Source organism: Pelodiscus sinensis, chromosome 7, assembly GCF_049634645.1.
Source record: "Pelodiscus sinensis isolate JC-2024 chromosome 7, ASM4963464v1, whole genome shotgun sequence".
Lineage (NCBI taxonomy): Eukaryota > Metazoa > Chordata > Testudines > Trionychidae > Pelodiscus > Pelodiscus sinensis.
In genome coordinates, this window is record NC_134717.1 from 46,979,250 (window position 1) to 46,996,460 (window position 17,211).

At 38.6% G+C, this 17,211-nt stretch overlaps 1 protein-coding gene across 6 annotated transcripts in view; it reads right to left on the bottom strand.

The window, feature by feature from the left end:
- CCDC141 (coiled-coil domain containing 141) overlaps positions 1-16,786 on the bottom strand; it is a 163,361-nt gene extending 146,575 nt beyond the window's left edge. For 3 of the 6 annotated variants that reach the window (XM_075933728.1, XM_075933727.1, XM_075933729.1), the window contains exons 1-2: positions 15,191-15,447; positions 12,971-13,093 (exon numbers count right to left, since the gene is read on the bottom strand). In XM_075933728.1, the coding sequence (XP_075789843.1) occupies positions 12,971-13,093; positions 15,191-15,292 (225 nt within the window). In that variant the 5' untranslated portion in view covers positions 15,293-15,447. Of the gene's footprint in view, positions 1-12,970; positions 13,094-15,190; positions 15,448-16,498 lie in introns of those variants that run through there. The other 3 variants (XM_075933726.1, XM_025182788.2, XM_075933730.1) reach the window with 3 other exon arrangements.
- Positions 16,787-17,211: the final 425 nt, after the last annotated feature.

Here is a 17,211-nt window from a genome sequence, read left to right on the forward strand (position 1 = left end):
AAGGGAAACAAGAAGACCTTTTATAAATACATTAAAAGCAAGAGGAAGACCAAGGACAGGGTAGGCCCACTGCTTAGTGAGGAGGGAGAAGCAGTAACAGGAAACTTGGAAATGGTGGAGATGCTCAATGACTTCTTTGTTTCGGTCTTCACCGAGAAGTCTGGAGGTGTGCCTAACATAGTGAATACAAGCAGAGAGAGGGTAAGTTTAGAAGATAGGATACACAAAGAACAAGTTAAAAATCACTTAGGAAAGTTAGATGTCAGCAAGTCACCAGGTCCTGATGAAATGCATCCCAGGATACTCACGGAGCTGATAGAGGAGGTATCTGAGCCTTTAGCTATGATTTTTGAAAAATCATGGCAGACAGGGGAGATTCCAGAAAACTGGAAAAGGGCAAATATTGTGCCCATCTATAAAAAGGGGAATAAGAACAACCCAGGAAACTACAGACCGGTCAGTTTAACGTCTGTCCCAGGGAAGATAATGGAGCAGGTAATTAAGGAAATCATATGCAAACACTTGGAAGGTAATAAAGTGATAGGGAATAGCCAGCATGGGTTTGTGAAGAACAAGTCATGCCAAACTAATCTGATAGCTTTCTTTGATAGGATAACGAGCCTTGTGGATAAGGGAGAAGCGGTGGATGTCATATACCTAGACTTTAGTAAGGCATTTGATACAGTCTCGCATGATATTCTTATTGATAAACTAGGCAAATATAACTTAGATAGGGCCACGATAAGGTGGGTGCATAATTGGCTGGATAACCGTAGTCAGAGAGTTGTTGTTAACGGTTCTAAATCCTGCTGGAAAGGGATAACAAGTGGAGTTCCTCAAGGGTCTGTTTTGGGACCCGTACTGTTCAATATCTTAATCAATGATGTAGATATTGGGATAGAGAGTACGCTTATTAAGTTTGCAGATGATACCAAACTGGGTGGGGTTGCAACTTCTTTGGAGGATAGGGACATAATTCAAAATGACCTTAGCAAGTTAGAGAAATGGTCAGAGGTAAACAGGATGAGGTTTAATAAAGAGAAATGCAAAGTGCTCCACTTAGGAAGGAACAATCAGTTCCATACATACAAGATGGGAAGCGACTGTCTAGGAAGGAGCATGGCGGAAAGGGATCTAGGGGTCATAGTGGACCACAAGTTGAATATGAGTCAACAGTGTAATGCTGTTGCAAAAAAAGCAAATATGATTCTAGGTTGTATCAACAGGTGTGTTGTAAGCAAAACTCGTGAAGTCATTCTGCTGCTCTACTCTGCACTAGTTAGGCCTCAGCTGGAGTACTGTGTCCAGTTCTGGGCGCCACATTTCAAGAAAGATGTGGAGAAATTGGAAAGGGTACAGAGAAGAGCAACAAGAATGATTAAAGGTTTAGAGAACATGACCTATGAAGCCAGGCTTCATGAACTGGGCTTGTTTAGTTTGGAAAAAAGAAGATTAAGGGGGGACATGATAGCGGTTTTCAAATATCTAAAAGGGTGTCACAAGGAGGAAGGAGAAAATTTGTTCCTCTTGGTTTCTGAGGACAGGACAAGGAATAATGGGCTTAAAGTACAGCAAGGGAGGTTTAGATTGGATATTAGGAAAAAATTCCTAACTGTCAGGGTGGTCAAATATTGGAATAAATTGCCAAGGGAGGTGGTGGAATCTCCCTCTCTGGAGATATTTAAGAACAGGTTAGATAGACATCTGTCAGGGATGGTGTAGACGGAGCTTGGTCCTGCCTTGAGGGCGGGGGGCTGGACTCGATGACCTCTTGAGGTCCCTTCCAGTCCTATGATTCTATGAAAACATGCTGTGACAACCATATCTGTGTACATAGTTTAATACAGACTGTGCTCTAGCCATAACTAAAATTAGGTCCCCCAGATGTGGGACATTGTGTACTTATAACCAGTATTTACACTGATTACATCACAGAATAGGGACAAGAAAGATTGTGTGTGTTCCATGGGCCAGATTCTAACCACTTCTTTAATAGTAGCTGCTACACACAGAAGCCTGTGATACCACCTATGCACTTGCTTATAGGGGCATATCCTGGTCTATGCACCCAGTCTGAGTAAATGTGTTGTACCTGAGCACTGGGAGCAGAGTTCTCTCTGCAGCTGCATAATATCAGCAGAACCAGTCAATAGGGGCTACTGCAATCTCAGAACCCCACAGAGACTTCAGAACTGTTGCACCGCCAACGCACACCACAGACAGTTATAAAAGTCTCAGATGGGGAACCAGGTTAATCTGTAGTCTGTTATGTTGACAGACATCCCTAGTCACTGCTCCCTCTGCCTTGATCTTTGCTCTCCCCAATGCTCAAACCTGCCTTGTGTGCTGCACACATGAAGACTGGGCCTTCAGAAGCCTTTACAGGTCTGAATACTTAGCCTAAAGAAGCCTGTGTTCCATTTAGCTGCATCAGAGCTATTAGGAACAGGAACTACCGTCATAGACACTGCAACACCACACAGTATCTTTGGGGAACCCTTATATTACATTTTTGAATGGTTTCTGCATGATTGCTTTCTGCTTCATAGGAGATGGTTACCACTGCTCCTTCCAGAACTAAGAAGGGGTGTGATTACCCCTGGGATTATAAACATCTCCAGAGAGGTTCCACACATTGGGTTGCATATACTGGTTCAGGCTGGGTTTTGCAGTGACAGAGAGCTAGTCTACACTTGAATCACTGTACCAATATAGCCACGTTGCTGTAGTGCTACTACTGAAGATGCTCTATGCAGGTGGAAAAGAGCTCTCCTCTCAGCATAATTATTCTACCTTAGAACAGCTCGGCTCTTGGCAAAAGGCAGCCTCCTTTAGGCTACCTGGGAGGGATGGTATTGCCCACAAAGTTGCCAATTTAAGCCTATTCTCTTGTGTGCAGGACATGTATTCTGAGGTCAGACATAGAACTGGGGGGACTTCAGCTAATTAGATTGTTTGCTCTCGGGTCCTGTAAGTATTTTGCAGCTCCCATGCCGACATTCCCTGTGCTTTCTCTCCGATTTGCCTCTGAACATTTGTTCCCGTCGTGTATCTAAAAAACTAGAGAAGATTACAATTTATGTCCTTTTTACTAGCTTCCCCTATTTCACTTGCTGAATTACCAAATGATGCAACAGGGATATCTATCACCTTCACTCCTGGAGGTGCTATCTGACTCCTCTGCCTCCATTCCTGACCCTTACGTCTATATAGTATGCTCCATAGAAAAACGAAACAAAAGAAGTCTAAGTGAAGTCTGTCAGAAGCAAAGGCCACAGAATTAAATTATTGATCATCATTGCTGAGCCCTCAGAACCACGGATGACCTTGTGTAAAATATAGATCCTTTTATTTTTATTCTCAGATAAGCTAAGAATGAAGGCCCTGAATTTCCTTAATGCCATTTCAGCATAGTTTTATGTTTCATTTTCTCAATTACATCAATAAAAATAAGCTTCTATGCACACACAAACACACTTACAAACCTAAATGTTTTGAAGTGTTTGTGCTAAAGAGCTACCTGCAACATATGCAAATCCTTTTTTTTACACGCAAACTCCAGTGCATGGAAATCGTATATACCCATCCAAGTTTGCACAGGGCATATATGCCCAAAAGCATATGTGCAATCTAACATGTAGTAGAAAGTATAGTCCAAAATTCCTTCCACTGGCAGCTCTATTCACTGGAAAAAAACTGAAGTTAGCCAATTAGGCTGACAGATCAGATCAGCAAAATGCTGCTACAAGGCAGATGGGCAATGTCTTGACTAGCAGGACAAAGACAGTGGCTCCTTAAGGGCCCCCTGTTTTGGATTTGTAAGGGGTGAGGGCATCACCTAAGCTGGTGGGCAGACCAGTGGGGCTCAATGAGCCTGTGGCACCCTGTGTACTTGAGGCGGGTTACATAAACCCTTTCCCTCTGGCCTGAGTCACCTGATGAGCTGCTACAAGGAGGCAGCAAAAGTGTAAGTGAGTGATTTCCCCATTGCTGGTGCCTCCTTATGGCAAGTAGCCAGTACAGGTGCTTGTTCCATAAGGGAGTCTGGTTCTGTGATAAACCAGAAATAAAAATGGACTTAGGAAAAAGGTATCCCCCAAAGAATCTGGAAAATGGGCTTTGGCATCCAAATATCTGGTAAAATGAAGATACCTTCCCTTGCGCCTGGTCCCTCATATAAGGAAAGGAACCTAACAGATTGGTACCAACTGTGTAGAGCTGAAGATGGGAACTGCTGGCAGGGAGAAACAATTAAGAAAGGAATCTTGACCTGCACTGTATGATAGTTGAAAGAGAAGTTTGATAATGAAGTTGAGGTCTAAATAAACCACATTCTGTGCACCTTGGTTCCCCCCGCCCCGTCAACATGTCCTCAATAAAGTACTGGACAATTTTATCAAGTCCTTAGATTCTTCAAATGCAATTGAATATTTATAGAAGCATTAATGGTTCTCTTTTCTCACTTCGCAGTGTCCCCAGATTCTTCACAGGCAAGTGAACTATGAATACACAGTATATTGCCTTCTTCAAAGAAGGCATCCAAATAATTCAACAATCTCAGATTTCACATAATACCTTAACAGTCTCAGATTTCACCAGGTTTAGGTGCTGTGTTTTAGAAATCTACAGTGCAGACTTGCAGCCCAACATTTTTTAGTGGTTTTCTACACTCTTCACTTGTGTGCTTTTAAGATTACTCAAAGGTTTATGCCTGACTTTAAAACTGCAAAGTGCTAATAAAGCTGCTGTCTTGAAGCTCAAAATAGAATATCATAATTATTTTGGCGCTCAAATATTACTTCGGTGGGAATTTTGGGTATGCAAATGTGAAGGCTAGTTGGTGAATAGAGCTAATGCTATCTGAGGAAACCATTGAAAGAATATAGAACCGCACAACGTCACTTTTACATTCACTTTTCTGACTATAACAGCACTTTCAAATCCTCGAGAAAACAATTTTATGGTGGAAAATATGACCGATCTTCATTTTAATGGCATTGCCCAGCATCTTTGTAGCTAAAAGTAAACAACTCAGAAAACAGAGATTAAGAGAACATAGCTAATTTAATGAAAAATAAGCATTATATGAAAATATTTATTTTTGCATGAAACAAATAAGAGGCTTGTTTTTAAAAAAATTCAAATGCAAAAGATGAACATATTATTACTTTTTGAGAAATATATTTTTCTAATTTGCTCCTCCCGGATATTTGCATATAAATGACTGTTTTCCAATTTATGCTCTGTGAATTGGAGTAAATACAGTAATTAGGAGCAATCTACAGGTACATGGGCCAGATTATTAATTGCGCTTTTTTAAATGAAAGTTAAATTTGCAGAATGGATTTATTATATTTGCAGTATCCCTGCTCTAGCTCACTGTGGCTCTTAAACATGACAAAAAACAGAGCTTTGGAGACAAATCAAGAATGCCAGTATTTGTCTTACTGGGGGCTGCAACACAGCATAATCCAAAGTCTGGCAACACACACTAACCCAAAACAGTAGTGTTGTGAAATATAAGATCAAAACCAGTATTTTCTCCAGGCAGGATTTCTGATGTAAAGGCTGAATTAGGAACCTGTGCTGGGGAGCAGCATTGCATGCAGAGCAGTTTTGACCTTTGGAAGACTTGGCTGAACTCTCTTCTCCCCTCCTCTCGCCCATCCCATTTTAGAAAATAAAATGTGAGTCAAGCTTGAAAAAATTTTCAGACTACCCTCTCTCCTCAAAAACAAGCACGAATGAACAAACAAACCCCTTGCTGAAGCAGGTCTACCAAAAGCTGAAGTGCAGCAAAGCATGAGGAGTCAAGGCTGATGACATCACAGAAGGAGGGGTGGAGTTTTCCACAAGACTTTCTGGCCATTGATGGTTCTGGTTAGTTTTTAAAGACTCAGCAGCAGATCTATAATTCTTGATTACTGACAAGTCATATCCCAGGAAAAAAAAGGAGTTAAGGCCTGATCTAGAAAACACTTAGGCATGTGCTCTGCTCTGCTCATAAGAGAAGTCCTGTCAAAATTAATGGGACTATTCATGTGCTTGAGGTCAAGTATGTCCATGAACGTTTGCAGGATCAGGGGAGTTTTAAAATAATCCATGCATAAAAAAAATGTGCAATGGCTTAGTATTTCCAGGCCCTGGATATATGTCCTACTGAATGCAAAACAGATCCATGCTCTGGAGTATATATCCATAACACAAGTGACAATATATACAAGCTTTAGTAATCAATTAGTTATCATTAAACAAAATTAAGTGACTGCACTATAGCCTAATCTCTTAAATCATTGTTTCCCCACAAATTGCATTAATCTTTTCATGCTATTATTAGACTCTGTGATTATGCTAGAAATATAAAACCCAGGCAGTAAAAACAACTATGTTACAGATATGAATGAAATGTACAGAAAGGAATTTAACTAGATAATTTAATGTTGTATGCACATTCATATTTCTAGATTAGCCTAATGTTTATCATTTCCTGTTTAGTCTTTCAGTCTGGTTAATAACATTTTCCTCTTCATAATCCATCAATGTTTTAAATTGAGATCTTTTAAAAGTTACTATACTCAAGATTTCAGTGTAACATAATACTGGGTCACATTCTTAGCTGCCCTCAAGCTGCTCTTTATACCAGCAGTGAATAGGGTCCAATATGATCTATCAAATGAAACACATTTAGGTAATTTTTGTCTAATACATTTCAAAATAGGCAAGTGATTACTTTTAATGTATGATTTATAATAAGAATGACGACTCTGCTGGCTGTAGTTAGAAAAGTGGCTATACATTTAAATCCCAGCCTTCATGTTCAAGACATGTGCTTCCTCAATGTCTTGAGTCTTATCTGTTTATATTAATAAGAAATAGGTTGGCATTATTTTTAACTCCTGTTAGCACTGCAGAACCAATTGCTTTCTGGAATGGAAAACTGGATTATATACCTGTTCATGTATCATCAAAAGTATTGTAAACTGAGTTCTATGAAAAATTCTGTGCTAGGGTACACTGATGAAACTCCAACACGTATAAATGAGGGAAGAATATGGCTTGCAATATCTTTGAGCCTAACAATGCACAAATCAGGGGGAGGAGAAAGAGGCTAAATCAAAAACAGCTAAATCAAACAGTTTTAAATCAAACAGAGGCTAAATCAAGCAGGATGAAATTTGTTCAGTTACAAATAAAAACATCAAGTTTTTATGTACAAGTATGGTCACATTCAAATATCTATCTGCAAATATTTGCACAGATACTTAGACTTCAATCCTGCAAAGACTTGAGCAGGTGGGATGGCTTAGCTGCTTATGTCTTTGTCAGACTGGGGATGTAGGCCACATCCTATACTCAGATACACACGTGCTCAATTTGGAGACACATGCTTAAGTGTTTATAGTATCAGAGCTTTTACCTTTATTTTATTGCAAGATTTTAAATTCTCCAATTTTATAACAGGAGTGATAACAGAGAAAATGGCAAATTAAATCACATTTACAACTATATGAATAAAAACAGAATAGAATCTTTAATCTAGCTAAACAAAAACTATTAAAGAATGTATTGCAAAGATCATTTAAAACAATTTCATAGTATCACATAAAACTAAAGAGATTTGATCAAAAAAAGGAAAACAATTTCACAAAAAATCAAATTGTAAAAGTTATTTGTATTTTATGGAGTTTTATCTTTCATAAAATGTTTTAAAAAATGTTTCAAAAATTCAAAATTTTGAATATTCTTATCCCCTTTTTCCTTTTTGCTACTGTGTATAGTTAAATGTTGCATTGTTTTCTCATTTTTCCTTTGTCTACTCTATCTTTTAAAACCTTCTACAACCTGACCTTTTATACCCTGCCATAATCTCAATATATGATAAAATTCATAGTGTTTTGAATTGAAAACTTTTGCTGTGTATCCTTCAAATGCCTGTTCTCATAGATTTTAAGGATACAATTGAATTATTATACATGAACTTGTATGCACTTAGTTTCCATGTTTTCCTATTGTTATGTACAAAATAAAAATAAGTTTAAAAACATAAAAATCTGAGATACAATGGCAGAATGCTGCCAAAATTTGAACCAATTTCTTTCTAAAATAGCTTGCACACACACCTCAGCTTTGCTATTATCTTGTTTAAAGTATTATTAGTGTATTTCAGACTCCAGGATCTAACACCAAAAATACATGTGAGCATAAACTATAGTGAACTTTGTGTCAACAAATTTGAGTCGGTAGGAAGTAGACGACCAATGGATTTGTCAGTTTTTGTAGCTCATGAAAGAAGAGCTAAATATACTGTATTTAAAGGGAAAAAACAACAACTAAGCAGGAATGTTTTTTTATTGTTAATGCATTTGCATAGCTCTCAGTTTCCAAAATTAAAGGTGTTAACTATGATCACTGAGGGGGAAAAGAACAAGAAACTGTCTAACAACTGTGAATACAAGATTTTCCAGACTAGTACTATCCAGCATTTGTAATTGTGTGACTTTCTTGGACCTCTGTCTTCGCAGTTCTGCATTTCTAATTTTCCTTTTTATCTTCTGTAAATAAGTCATATTTTTGGCATTAAATGTTCAGGTTTGTAGAACATTACTGGCTCTGACATTACCCCTTGTCACACAGCAAAGGCATAATTCATGAACAAATAAGTGCTAAAGATTATTGTAATCGATACTTTAAAGATTGAGAATCATCGTCTTGTAGACACCATTGATTATGGGGTCTGGTAATTTATAAATAGCTACCTGTGTGAAGTGATATAAGCTCACTACATGCGGAAAGTTTCGCTTTTGTTAAAAAACAGAGTCAATAGGAATGATAATATTTGTGTACATGTATTGGAGCTGGCTGGCTTATTCATGGAGAACAGTATCTGTTTTGAGTGTATCCTTTTCCTGTGGATTGTTCACTAGTAAATGCTGATTTTTACAATAGTAGTTGCTCAAAATATTCATTAAGAGTTTATGCAAAAAGTGATGTCAAAGGAATGGTTCAATTAACTGTTCATTACTCCTTAGTGGTATATGATTTGTCACCTAAGTCATATGATATGGTTTCTGCTTCCTGACTGGATGACAGACTTTTTAAACAGGAGATTATCATGTGTATTGCATGACAAACACGACATTTTCCACTTACAATATGAATGTTCAGGTGTATACACATTTATGAACTTTTGGGATCTACACACACTTCCCCACAAATAGGAGATGAGCAATTGCACTATGTTTAATAGTTGACAATAGTAGTGAATCACTTTTTCTATTATGCATTTATTATTTATGAGCATTAAGCAAGCTGAGTGAAGCTGAATAAAGAACAAACCAAAGGTAAAAGGAAGGATTGGCCGTGGGGAGAGGGGGGATGGATGAACAGTTAGTTAATACTAGCCACATACATGGGCTAACATCTCAGAACAGCTGTTAGTCTTGGATGATTATTCCCTTTTGCTCATTATGCCCAATAAAAATGGAGATATCTATGGAGATTTTGTAGTCTAAAACCCATAACACAATAAAAATAATCAGTTTTGGGTTGGGACAACCACTGACGCTTCACCAAGGGATTTAAAAAAAATTATTGTTACTGTACACAGGCACCAGGTATGCTCAGATTAACAGAGGAGAAAACCATGGACAGGAACTTTTGGTGACACGTTAATCCTCACCTTGCCAGCAAAGATACTCCAGGATGATTGGGAGAGAGTGACTAAGACTTGCATTTGATTTTGTTTAGTAGAGAGCTGGCATGTTGCTGCCTCAATAAAGGCCATTTTTATTGTGTACATTTATCACTGTAAATATCAGGTGGGACATCCATAAAATCTCTTGTGGGTGAGCATTCCCTGCCCTGAAAATAAGATACGTGTAATATTGGGTTGTTTTGTGTTGACAAGTGAGGCTTAAAATCTTCAACTTTATTTTGGCTTGCTAGTGTTTGGGATTATGATGTTTTCTGCGTCTTGCATTTAAGATTATTTCCTATTATTGGAGGGTGAAATTCAGTTTATTGTGGTAGTAAATTAGATCCTAATTACCTCTAAATATTTGAGTTGGATAACTGGATTAAACTACATTTTCAAGCATACTCACAATTGAAGTCAATAGTGATGTGACATTTGGATAGTCAAGAAAAGCAGGACTAAGTCCTTGATGTATGTTTCATTAAACATTGCCATTTGTGCTATCCAAATTCCACTGCATACACCATATTAAATTACAGTCTACATTTACCTTATTGTATTGCCTCACATATGGCTGAGGTTTACCTTAGCATGAGTGGTACAACACCTGAATACTAATATTAAATGCATCTTTTCCAGTTCATATTTATGGTCTTAAAATATGAACAAAATCAGAATGTAATAAAATACACAATATAATCAAGAAACTTCAATGTAAACAGACAAAACACAACGTCACAATGGCCTAGAGCACCCACAAGAATCTAAAGAAATTAAATTGATTTAAGCTTATGCAAGCTGCATCCATTCCTTCAGATCAGGAAAGTGAATGCTCTTCAAAGTTTATTTTAAGCTCTCTCACATCAGCAAAATAGGAATAATTTAATGTGACAGTATATTGCCATACTACCCTTCTTGTCTCAGAAATGTCACAATGATATTCTGCTTCTAAGATGCCCTTTATTTCCTAATGCTGGCCCTAGCTCTACGATTTAGCTATCATCTTCCTTCCTCAAGCCAATCACTGGCTTAATGTTGTCACCTTATTCCTATCTTAACGTACATCAATCATAATAGGAAAAAAGTGACTGGGATGTTAATTTCACATGTACAAAACACATGATTGCTTTTATTGTTGTTACCATAGTTATGAACCAATCTAATGTTTCAGAGCCCAGCAGAACAAATAAAAACCTTGAATTTCCTGTCTTTAGCAGGTACTAAAGACTGTATCAATTTTGATTTTATTGGACAATAATGCATCAGTTGGAAACATAATATTTTACTAATTCTGCCAGAAAAACAATTACTAGAGAACTTAGTTTTCTATTGAAGAGCTATTATGGGGTCTTACTGTCATTCATTACATCAGCAAAGGTTGGACATACTTTTTTTCACTCTATTCTTTTGCCGACAAACAGATCACAACAAAAGACTTGTACACATAGGGCACATCTACACAGCAAGGCAAAAGCTGAACTAAGATATGCAATTTAATAACTGGCTGGATAACCATTCTCAGAGAGTCATTATTAATGGTTCACAATCCTGTTGGAAAGGCATAACAAGTGAGGTTCCGGAGGGGTCTGTTTTGGGACCGGTTTTGTTCAATTTCTTCATCAACGAGGAAGCTGGGAGGGCATGCAACTGCTTTGGAGGATAGGGTCAAAATTCAAAATTACCTGGACAAACTGGAGAAATGGTCTGAGGTAATTAGGATGAAATTTAATAAGGACAAATGCAAAGTACTCCACTTAGGAAGGAAAAATCAGTTTCACACATACAGAATGGGAAACGACTGTCTAGGAAGGAGTACTGCAGAAAGGAATCTAGGGGTCATAATGGACCACAAGCTAAATATGAATCAGCGTGATGCTGTTGCAAAAAAAAGCAAACATGATTCTGGGATGCATTAACAGGAGTATTCTGAGCAAGACATAAGAAGTTATTCTTCCGCTGTGCTTGCACTGATTAGGCCTCAATTGGAGTATTTTGTCTAGTTCTGGGCATCACTTTTCAAGAAAGATTTGGAAAAATTGGAGAAGGTCCAGAGAAGAGCAAAAAGAATGATTAAAGGTCTAAAGAACATGACATCTGAAGGAAGACTAAAATAATTGGGCTTGTTTAGTTTGGAAAGAAGACGACAGAGGGTACGTCTACACTACATTGCTCTGTCGATGGAGCCATGTAGATTTGTTTATTGGGCAAAGGGAAATGAAGCGTCGATTTAAATAATCGCCGCTTCATTTAAATTTACATGGCTGCCGCACTGAGCCGACAAACAGCTGATCAGCTGTTTGTCGGCTCAGTGCACTAGTCTGGACGCTCCCCTGCCGACATCAAAGCCCTTTGTCGGCAGCCCCGGTAAACCTCATCCCACGAGGAATAACGGGGCTGCCGACAAAGGGCTTTGATGTCGGCAGGGGAGCGTCCAGACTAGCGCGCTGAGCCGACAAACAGCTGATCAGCTGTTTGTTGGCTCAGCGCGGCAGCCATGTAAATTTAAATGAAGCGGCGATTATTTAAATCGCCTCTTCATTTCCCTTTGCCTACAACCCTCATCTACATGGCTCCGTTGATGGAGCCATGTAGTCTAGAGACAGCCTGAGAGGGGACATGATAGCTGTTTTCAGGTAGCTAAAAGAGTGTCACAAGGAGGAGGGAGAAAAATTGTTCTCCTTGTCCTCTGAGGATAAGACAAGAAGCAATGAGCTTAAACTGCAGCAAGGGAGGTTTAGGTTGGATACAAGGAAAAAGTTTCTAACTGTCAAGGTGGTTAAACACTGAAATAAGTTGCCTAGGAAGGTGGTGGAATCTGCATCTCTGGAGATAGTTAAGAACAAGTTAGACAGACATCTTTCACGGATGGTCTAGATGGTACTGGGTCCTTCCATGAGAGCAGGGGACTGGACTCAATGACCTCTTGAGGTCCCACTTCCAGTTCTAGTGTTCTATGATTCTATGAACTTCAGCTACGTGAACTGCGTAGCTGAAGTCAAAATAGCTCAGTTTGGCTTTTGGCTTTAGGGAAGTCTCTTCCTTCAACTTCCCTTATCCCTTGTGAAATGATAGTTACAGAAGTTGGAATAAGTCATCCTCCAGTTTGCCATTATTTCAAAATAATGGCTTGCTGTGTAGACATGCTCTTTGTTATTTCGGAATAACTTCAGTTATTCCGAAATAATGCTGCTGTGTAGAAATGCCCATTGAGTCTGTCTACATCACAGCTGTAACAAGACCAGAAAAATCTCCAATTATCCATACCACACTCCTTACCTTCAGTTTAGCCAAGAGGAGTTCATGATCTTGTAGTAGTTTTTTGGTCTCATCTTGATTGCTGCCTATTTCTAATACATTTGGAATTGATTCAGCCAGCTGAAGTTGCACCCATTTCCCACACTAAAAGGCAAACAAAGGCAAATACCCAGCGTGTGTCATCCAGAAAACACTTTTTCTATCCCTTCCCCCAAAACATAGCAGTTAAGGCCCATATGGATCTTGTACTCCAGCATAGCTCCAGTGGATTCCCTGGGGACAGAGATCCACTTATATGTATCCAATCGCACAATCAGGTCCCAAAGTATACAAAATCCAGTGAATACAAACTTGAAAAATGGGATGCCATAAAAATGGTAAATCAAATGTCATTTGAGGCCCCAAATTCTTGCTTCATCCAATCTCTACCCAGGCAGTAGTCAAAATGGTATTGAAAAGGAAAGAAAATCATACCAGGGACTAAAAATAACATTTTTCCCTTCTCTGTCCTGGGAATTGATAACATATTTATAGCTGGAGTTTGCAAGGATTTCTCTCAGTTAAGGGGCATGGTGAACTGGTTATCTAACCCTCCCAGAACAGAAACAAATTAAGGCAGACATAAGGGTTGTCATTTTTACATAACCCAGCTGGCTTCAGTACCCAGAGTTCTGTTAGTGCCAGGTAATCTATCACAGTATTTTCTCTAACAAGTGAAGGTTTTTTTTAAAGCAACAACCAAAAGCTGGGGGAGAAAATGACAAAAGGAACATAAAAATTAGAAAGTGATGGGCCCAATCCTGCAGTTTCTTACTCCTGTAAGTACGACTCATTTAATTTCTTACTGAACTGAGAGATTTCCAAAACTATACTGTTGAGAATTCTTTGAGAATTCTCATTGTTTGAGAATTCTTTAAAGCATCTGATCTAAATGTATAATGTTACTAAACACTTAACCACCGTCAGCTCTATAGCAGATAGATCATGAGCCAGGCAGAGTGTTGGAGTGAGCCTCCACAACTAGGAGCCAGGAATCTTACACAACAGACTGGGCTGCTGCTGAATAACAATTACTCTGGGATGGAGTAAACTCCAAGGCATCTGTGCCTTTATCTTTTTGCTTGGAGAAATGCCAGGTGGATTAATGTGGTAGCAAACCCCACCAACACTTCTAAATTCCCACTAAACTGCAGAGCCACTCATGACTAGAGGTTCCATGGTGCACACGCAGTATGTGGCCTCTCTCAAGTCCTGTCTTTCCACATCTGCTAAGGAGGAGGAAATTTTTCTCCTAGAAAGAAAAAGCCCTATGCTGTTCTAAATGCAAAATCTGACTCCCACTAACGTCAGCAAACAAAAAGTTGTTGCCTTTAATCTGATTTACAAACTCCAAAAACCCCTTGTCTGAGAGATTAGAGGTATCAAAGGGAGTGAGGTGCTCATCTTCCATTGAATTACAGTTAGTGGCAGGTGGCTAACTCTCTTAGGCAGCTTTGAAAACCCCAGTCTTATTCAGCATCCCCAGCCACTGCAATGATACTGTGGGTCTTTATCAACATTAGGGCATACACAAGAGCTTCTACTAGCAAATATATGACAAAGACAATTCACTTTTGTTTTTACAGGGTGACTACAATTTTAATTGGTATTTTTTCAGCTATAACTCTAAACAAGACAAGGAGCTTCAGGGGGTAGCCGAGTTAGTCTGTTACAAAAAAAAAAAAGTAGCAAGCAAATGGTCTGGTAGCACTGTATAGACTAACAAAACATGTAGATGGTATCATGAGCTTTCGTGGGCACAGCCCACTTTTTCAAGGCTAAGTCAAATAGCTCTCTGTGCATTTGGGATGAAAGAAAAGTATCTAGTGAACAGAGTTAATAAATACCTTTTTTTAACTCCTCAAAACGGATAACGTTTTGATGTACTATAATGATCCATCTTTTTGACAGCACCCTAAATTTACATTGCCACCTTTTAGAATCAGAGATAATCATGGCCCCTAAGAATTTACATAATTTGGTTGAATAGTTTTAGTTTACAGAAAAAGGAGAAAAAGTGATGCACTGTGAATAGCATTAACTTGTTAGGAGATTTCTACATACTAACGTAAGCAATAAAATAAATGTATTTGCCTGATTGACAGTATATGCTTAACAGATGCGGATATGAGCAGAATTTGGAATAGGCTGTTACTAAACACTACACAGACAGAGCATAACTGTTAGCAAATGTTGTCTTACCTTAAGTATTGCAATAACAATCCTGGAATCTCCAGCCTGGACAGCAACTGAACTGACTGTTGTTGTAGAAAAGTGCTCGCCAGAGCTGCTTCCATTTGACATGGTGTCTCAGCACTGGACTTCATACATTACCGCAGCCTCAATACACTTGTATGCATGCCCTGGTCATTTCAGAAGGCAACAAACAGGGTTACTTGGATTCATTCAGCAAAAGAGCTCAGCTAACACTGATTACTCTGCCAAAAGGAAAGAACAGGAGGTTAAAAATAGACAACCCCATTGAGTTTATCATTCTTGAGAGAGAGAGAGAGATTTGACACACCCCTAGTTTGGTAGCATTAAGCTGCCTGTTCTTTTTTTGTCATTATCTGAAATGTAAAGGGCTGCCTCTGTGAACATCATCTGACTCTAGATAAGCAAACGGAAAAAAGGTACTTAAATTAAAGTAGCTGGAATCAATTTAACAACTATTTCTGTACAGATAGAGCCCAATATAAATCTTTAAAACAAGCAAATTGCTGATCTTAACATTCAGCTTTTACAACTTCGTGTTATTCTCCTAATTTATTAGTTATTAAATGAGCGCCATAAACTTGCTGAGTATATTTTTCTCTAAGTGCACATTATGAAGCACTATTATATATATATGAATATGCATATGAATAGTATATAGAACAAAATGGAACTAGACAATGTATTTCTTTCAAAAATCATTAAAATGTACAGGAACTGTATTCACTAAGAAAGGAATCCAAATATCCTGTGTAGACTTTTGATAGGCATTTCATTACTTAGTATTGTTGGAACTTTTTTATTCAGGACTTCATTTCATAGCCAATAGTTCCTATATTCTGTTTAAGTGTAAGTAGTCACTATAATAATATGCTTGTAAGAGGCACATTTCCCAACACATGCAAAGGCTCCACTGTACATTAACTTTTATTTAGTGCAGGGAAATCACAGACAGTTTGAAATTGTGGCACAAGGGCAGTACATTAATTCTACTGCTAGAAATGCAGAGCATGCCACAAGTAGACGGTGGTATTAGACAGCTGCTAGTTGATTCCCTGTGACAGAACAGCTGAGAAAGTGACACTGGAGTTTAGGTCACAGGTTACTCAGTTGACACGAGCACATTGGAGAAACCTCAGATTTAGCAGGCTTATAAGCATCTGCTAGCTGTATTTAGTTAAACCATGTAACAGTTTAGATCAATTTAGAAGCAAATCCAGGCTGAAAATGTGATAGTCCCAGAATTAGAGAATTACAAGTTATCCATGTAATCAATATTCAAAGATAAAAAATTACCTCTGTAGTCAGCAAAAATTCTGGCAACTCAAGTACTGTGCAAAAAGGCTCTGCAAGTCTTCGACCATGAAGTCTTTCTCCCAAGTTCTCCTCACACAGACGCTTCCTGCTGATGCCAGTGGACATGGTGACATACTTCTCAGGTATTCCAGGAGTACCAACAGAATGGAGCAGAGTGCAATGCTGGCTCCACCACAGACTGGCTGAATATGATTCTATTGTTAATTGTTTTAACAAGTAAATTCAGACAGCAGTGATGCTAAAATCTGAAAGAAAGTGATAAAATATTTTGCATTGAAGGAAGGAGGGCAGAACTACAGTCATGTTGATGGCTGCCCACCCACTCTGTGCTAAAGCACTTAAACATTCTGGACTCTAGTTACCTCTGGAGAGCAAGCAATCTTGAGCTCAGGTGCACAGATGACAATTCTTTTAAAAGAATATGCAGGCCCAAAGCCAAAAACAAATCACAGAGCAGCAACTCTTCAGCTCTATGATACAGAGAGACAAAGAGCATATTTCACATCCTTCCACCCATTCACAACACCCCTTGACATACCTTGCAGACCCTCTTCAGTAAAACAAACACTTCATATAGAAACTCAGAAGGCTCACAGAAGAGGAAAAGTCTACAACACTTTAGACAACATGGGCACTTGTGTACCAGGTATGGCCAAGATGTGAATTGTGTATCTGAAATGGAACAAAAAGGT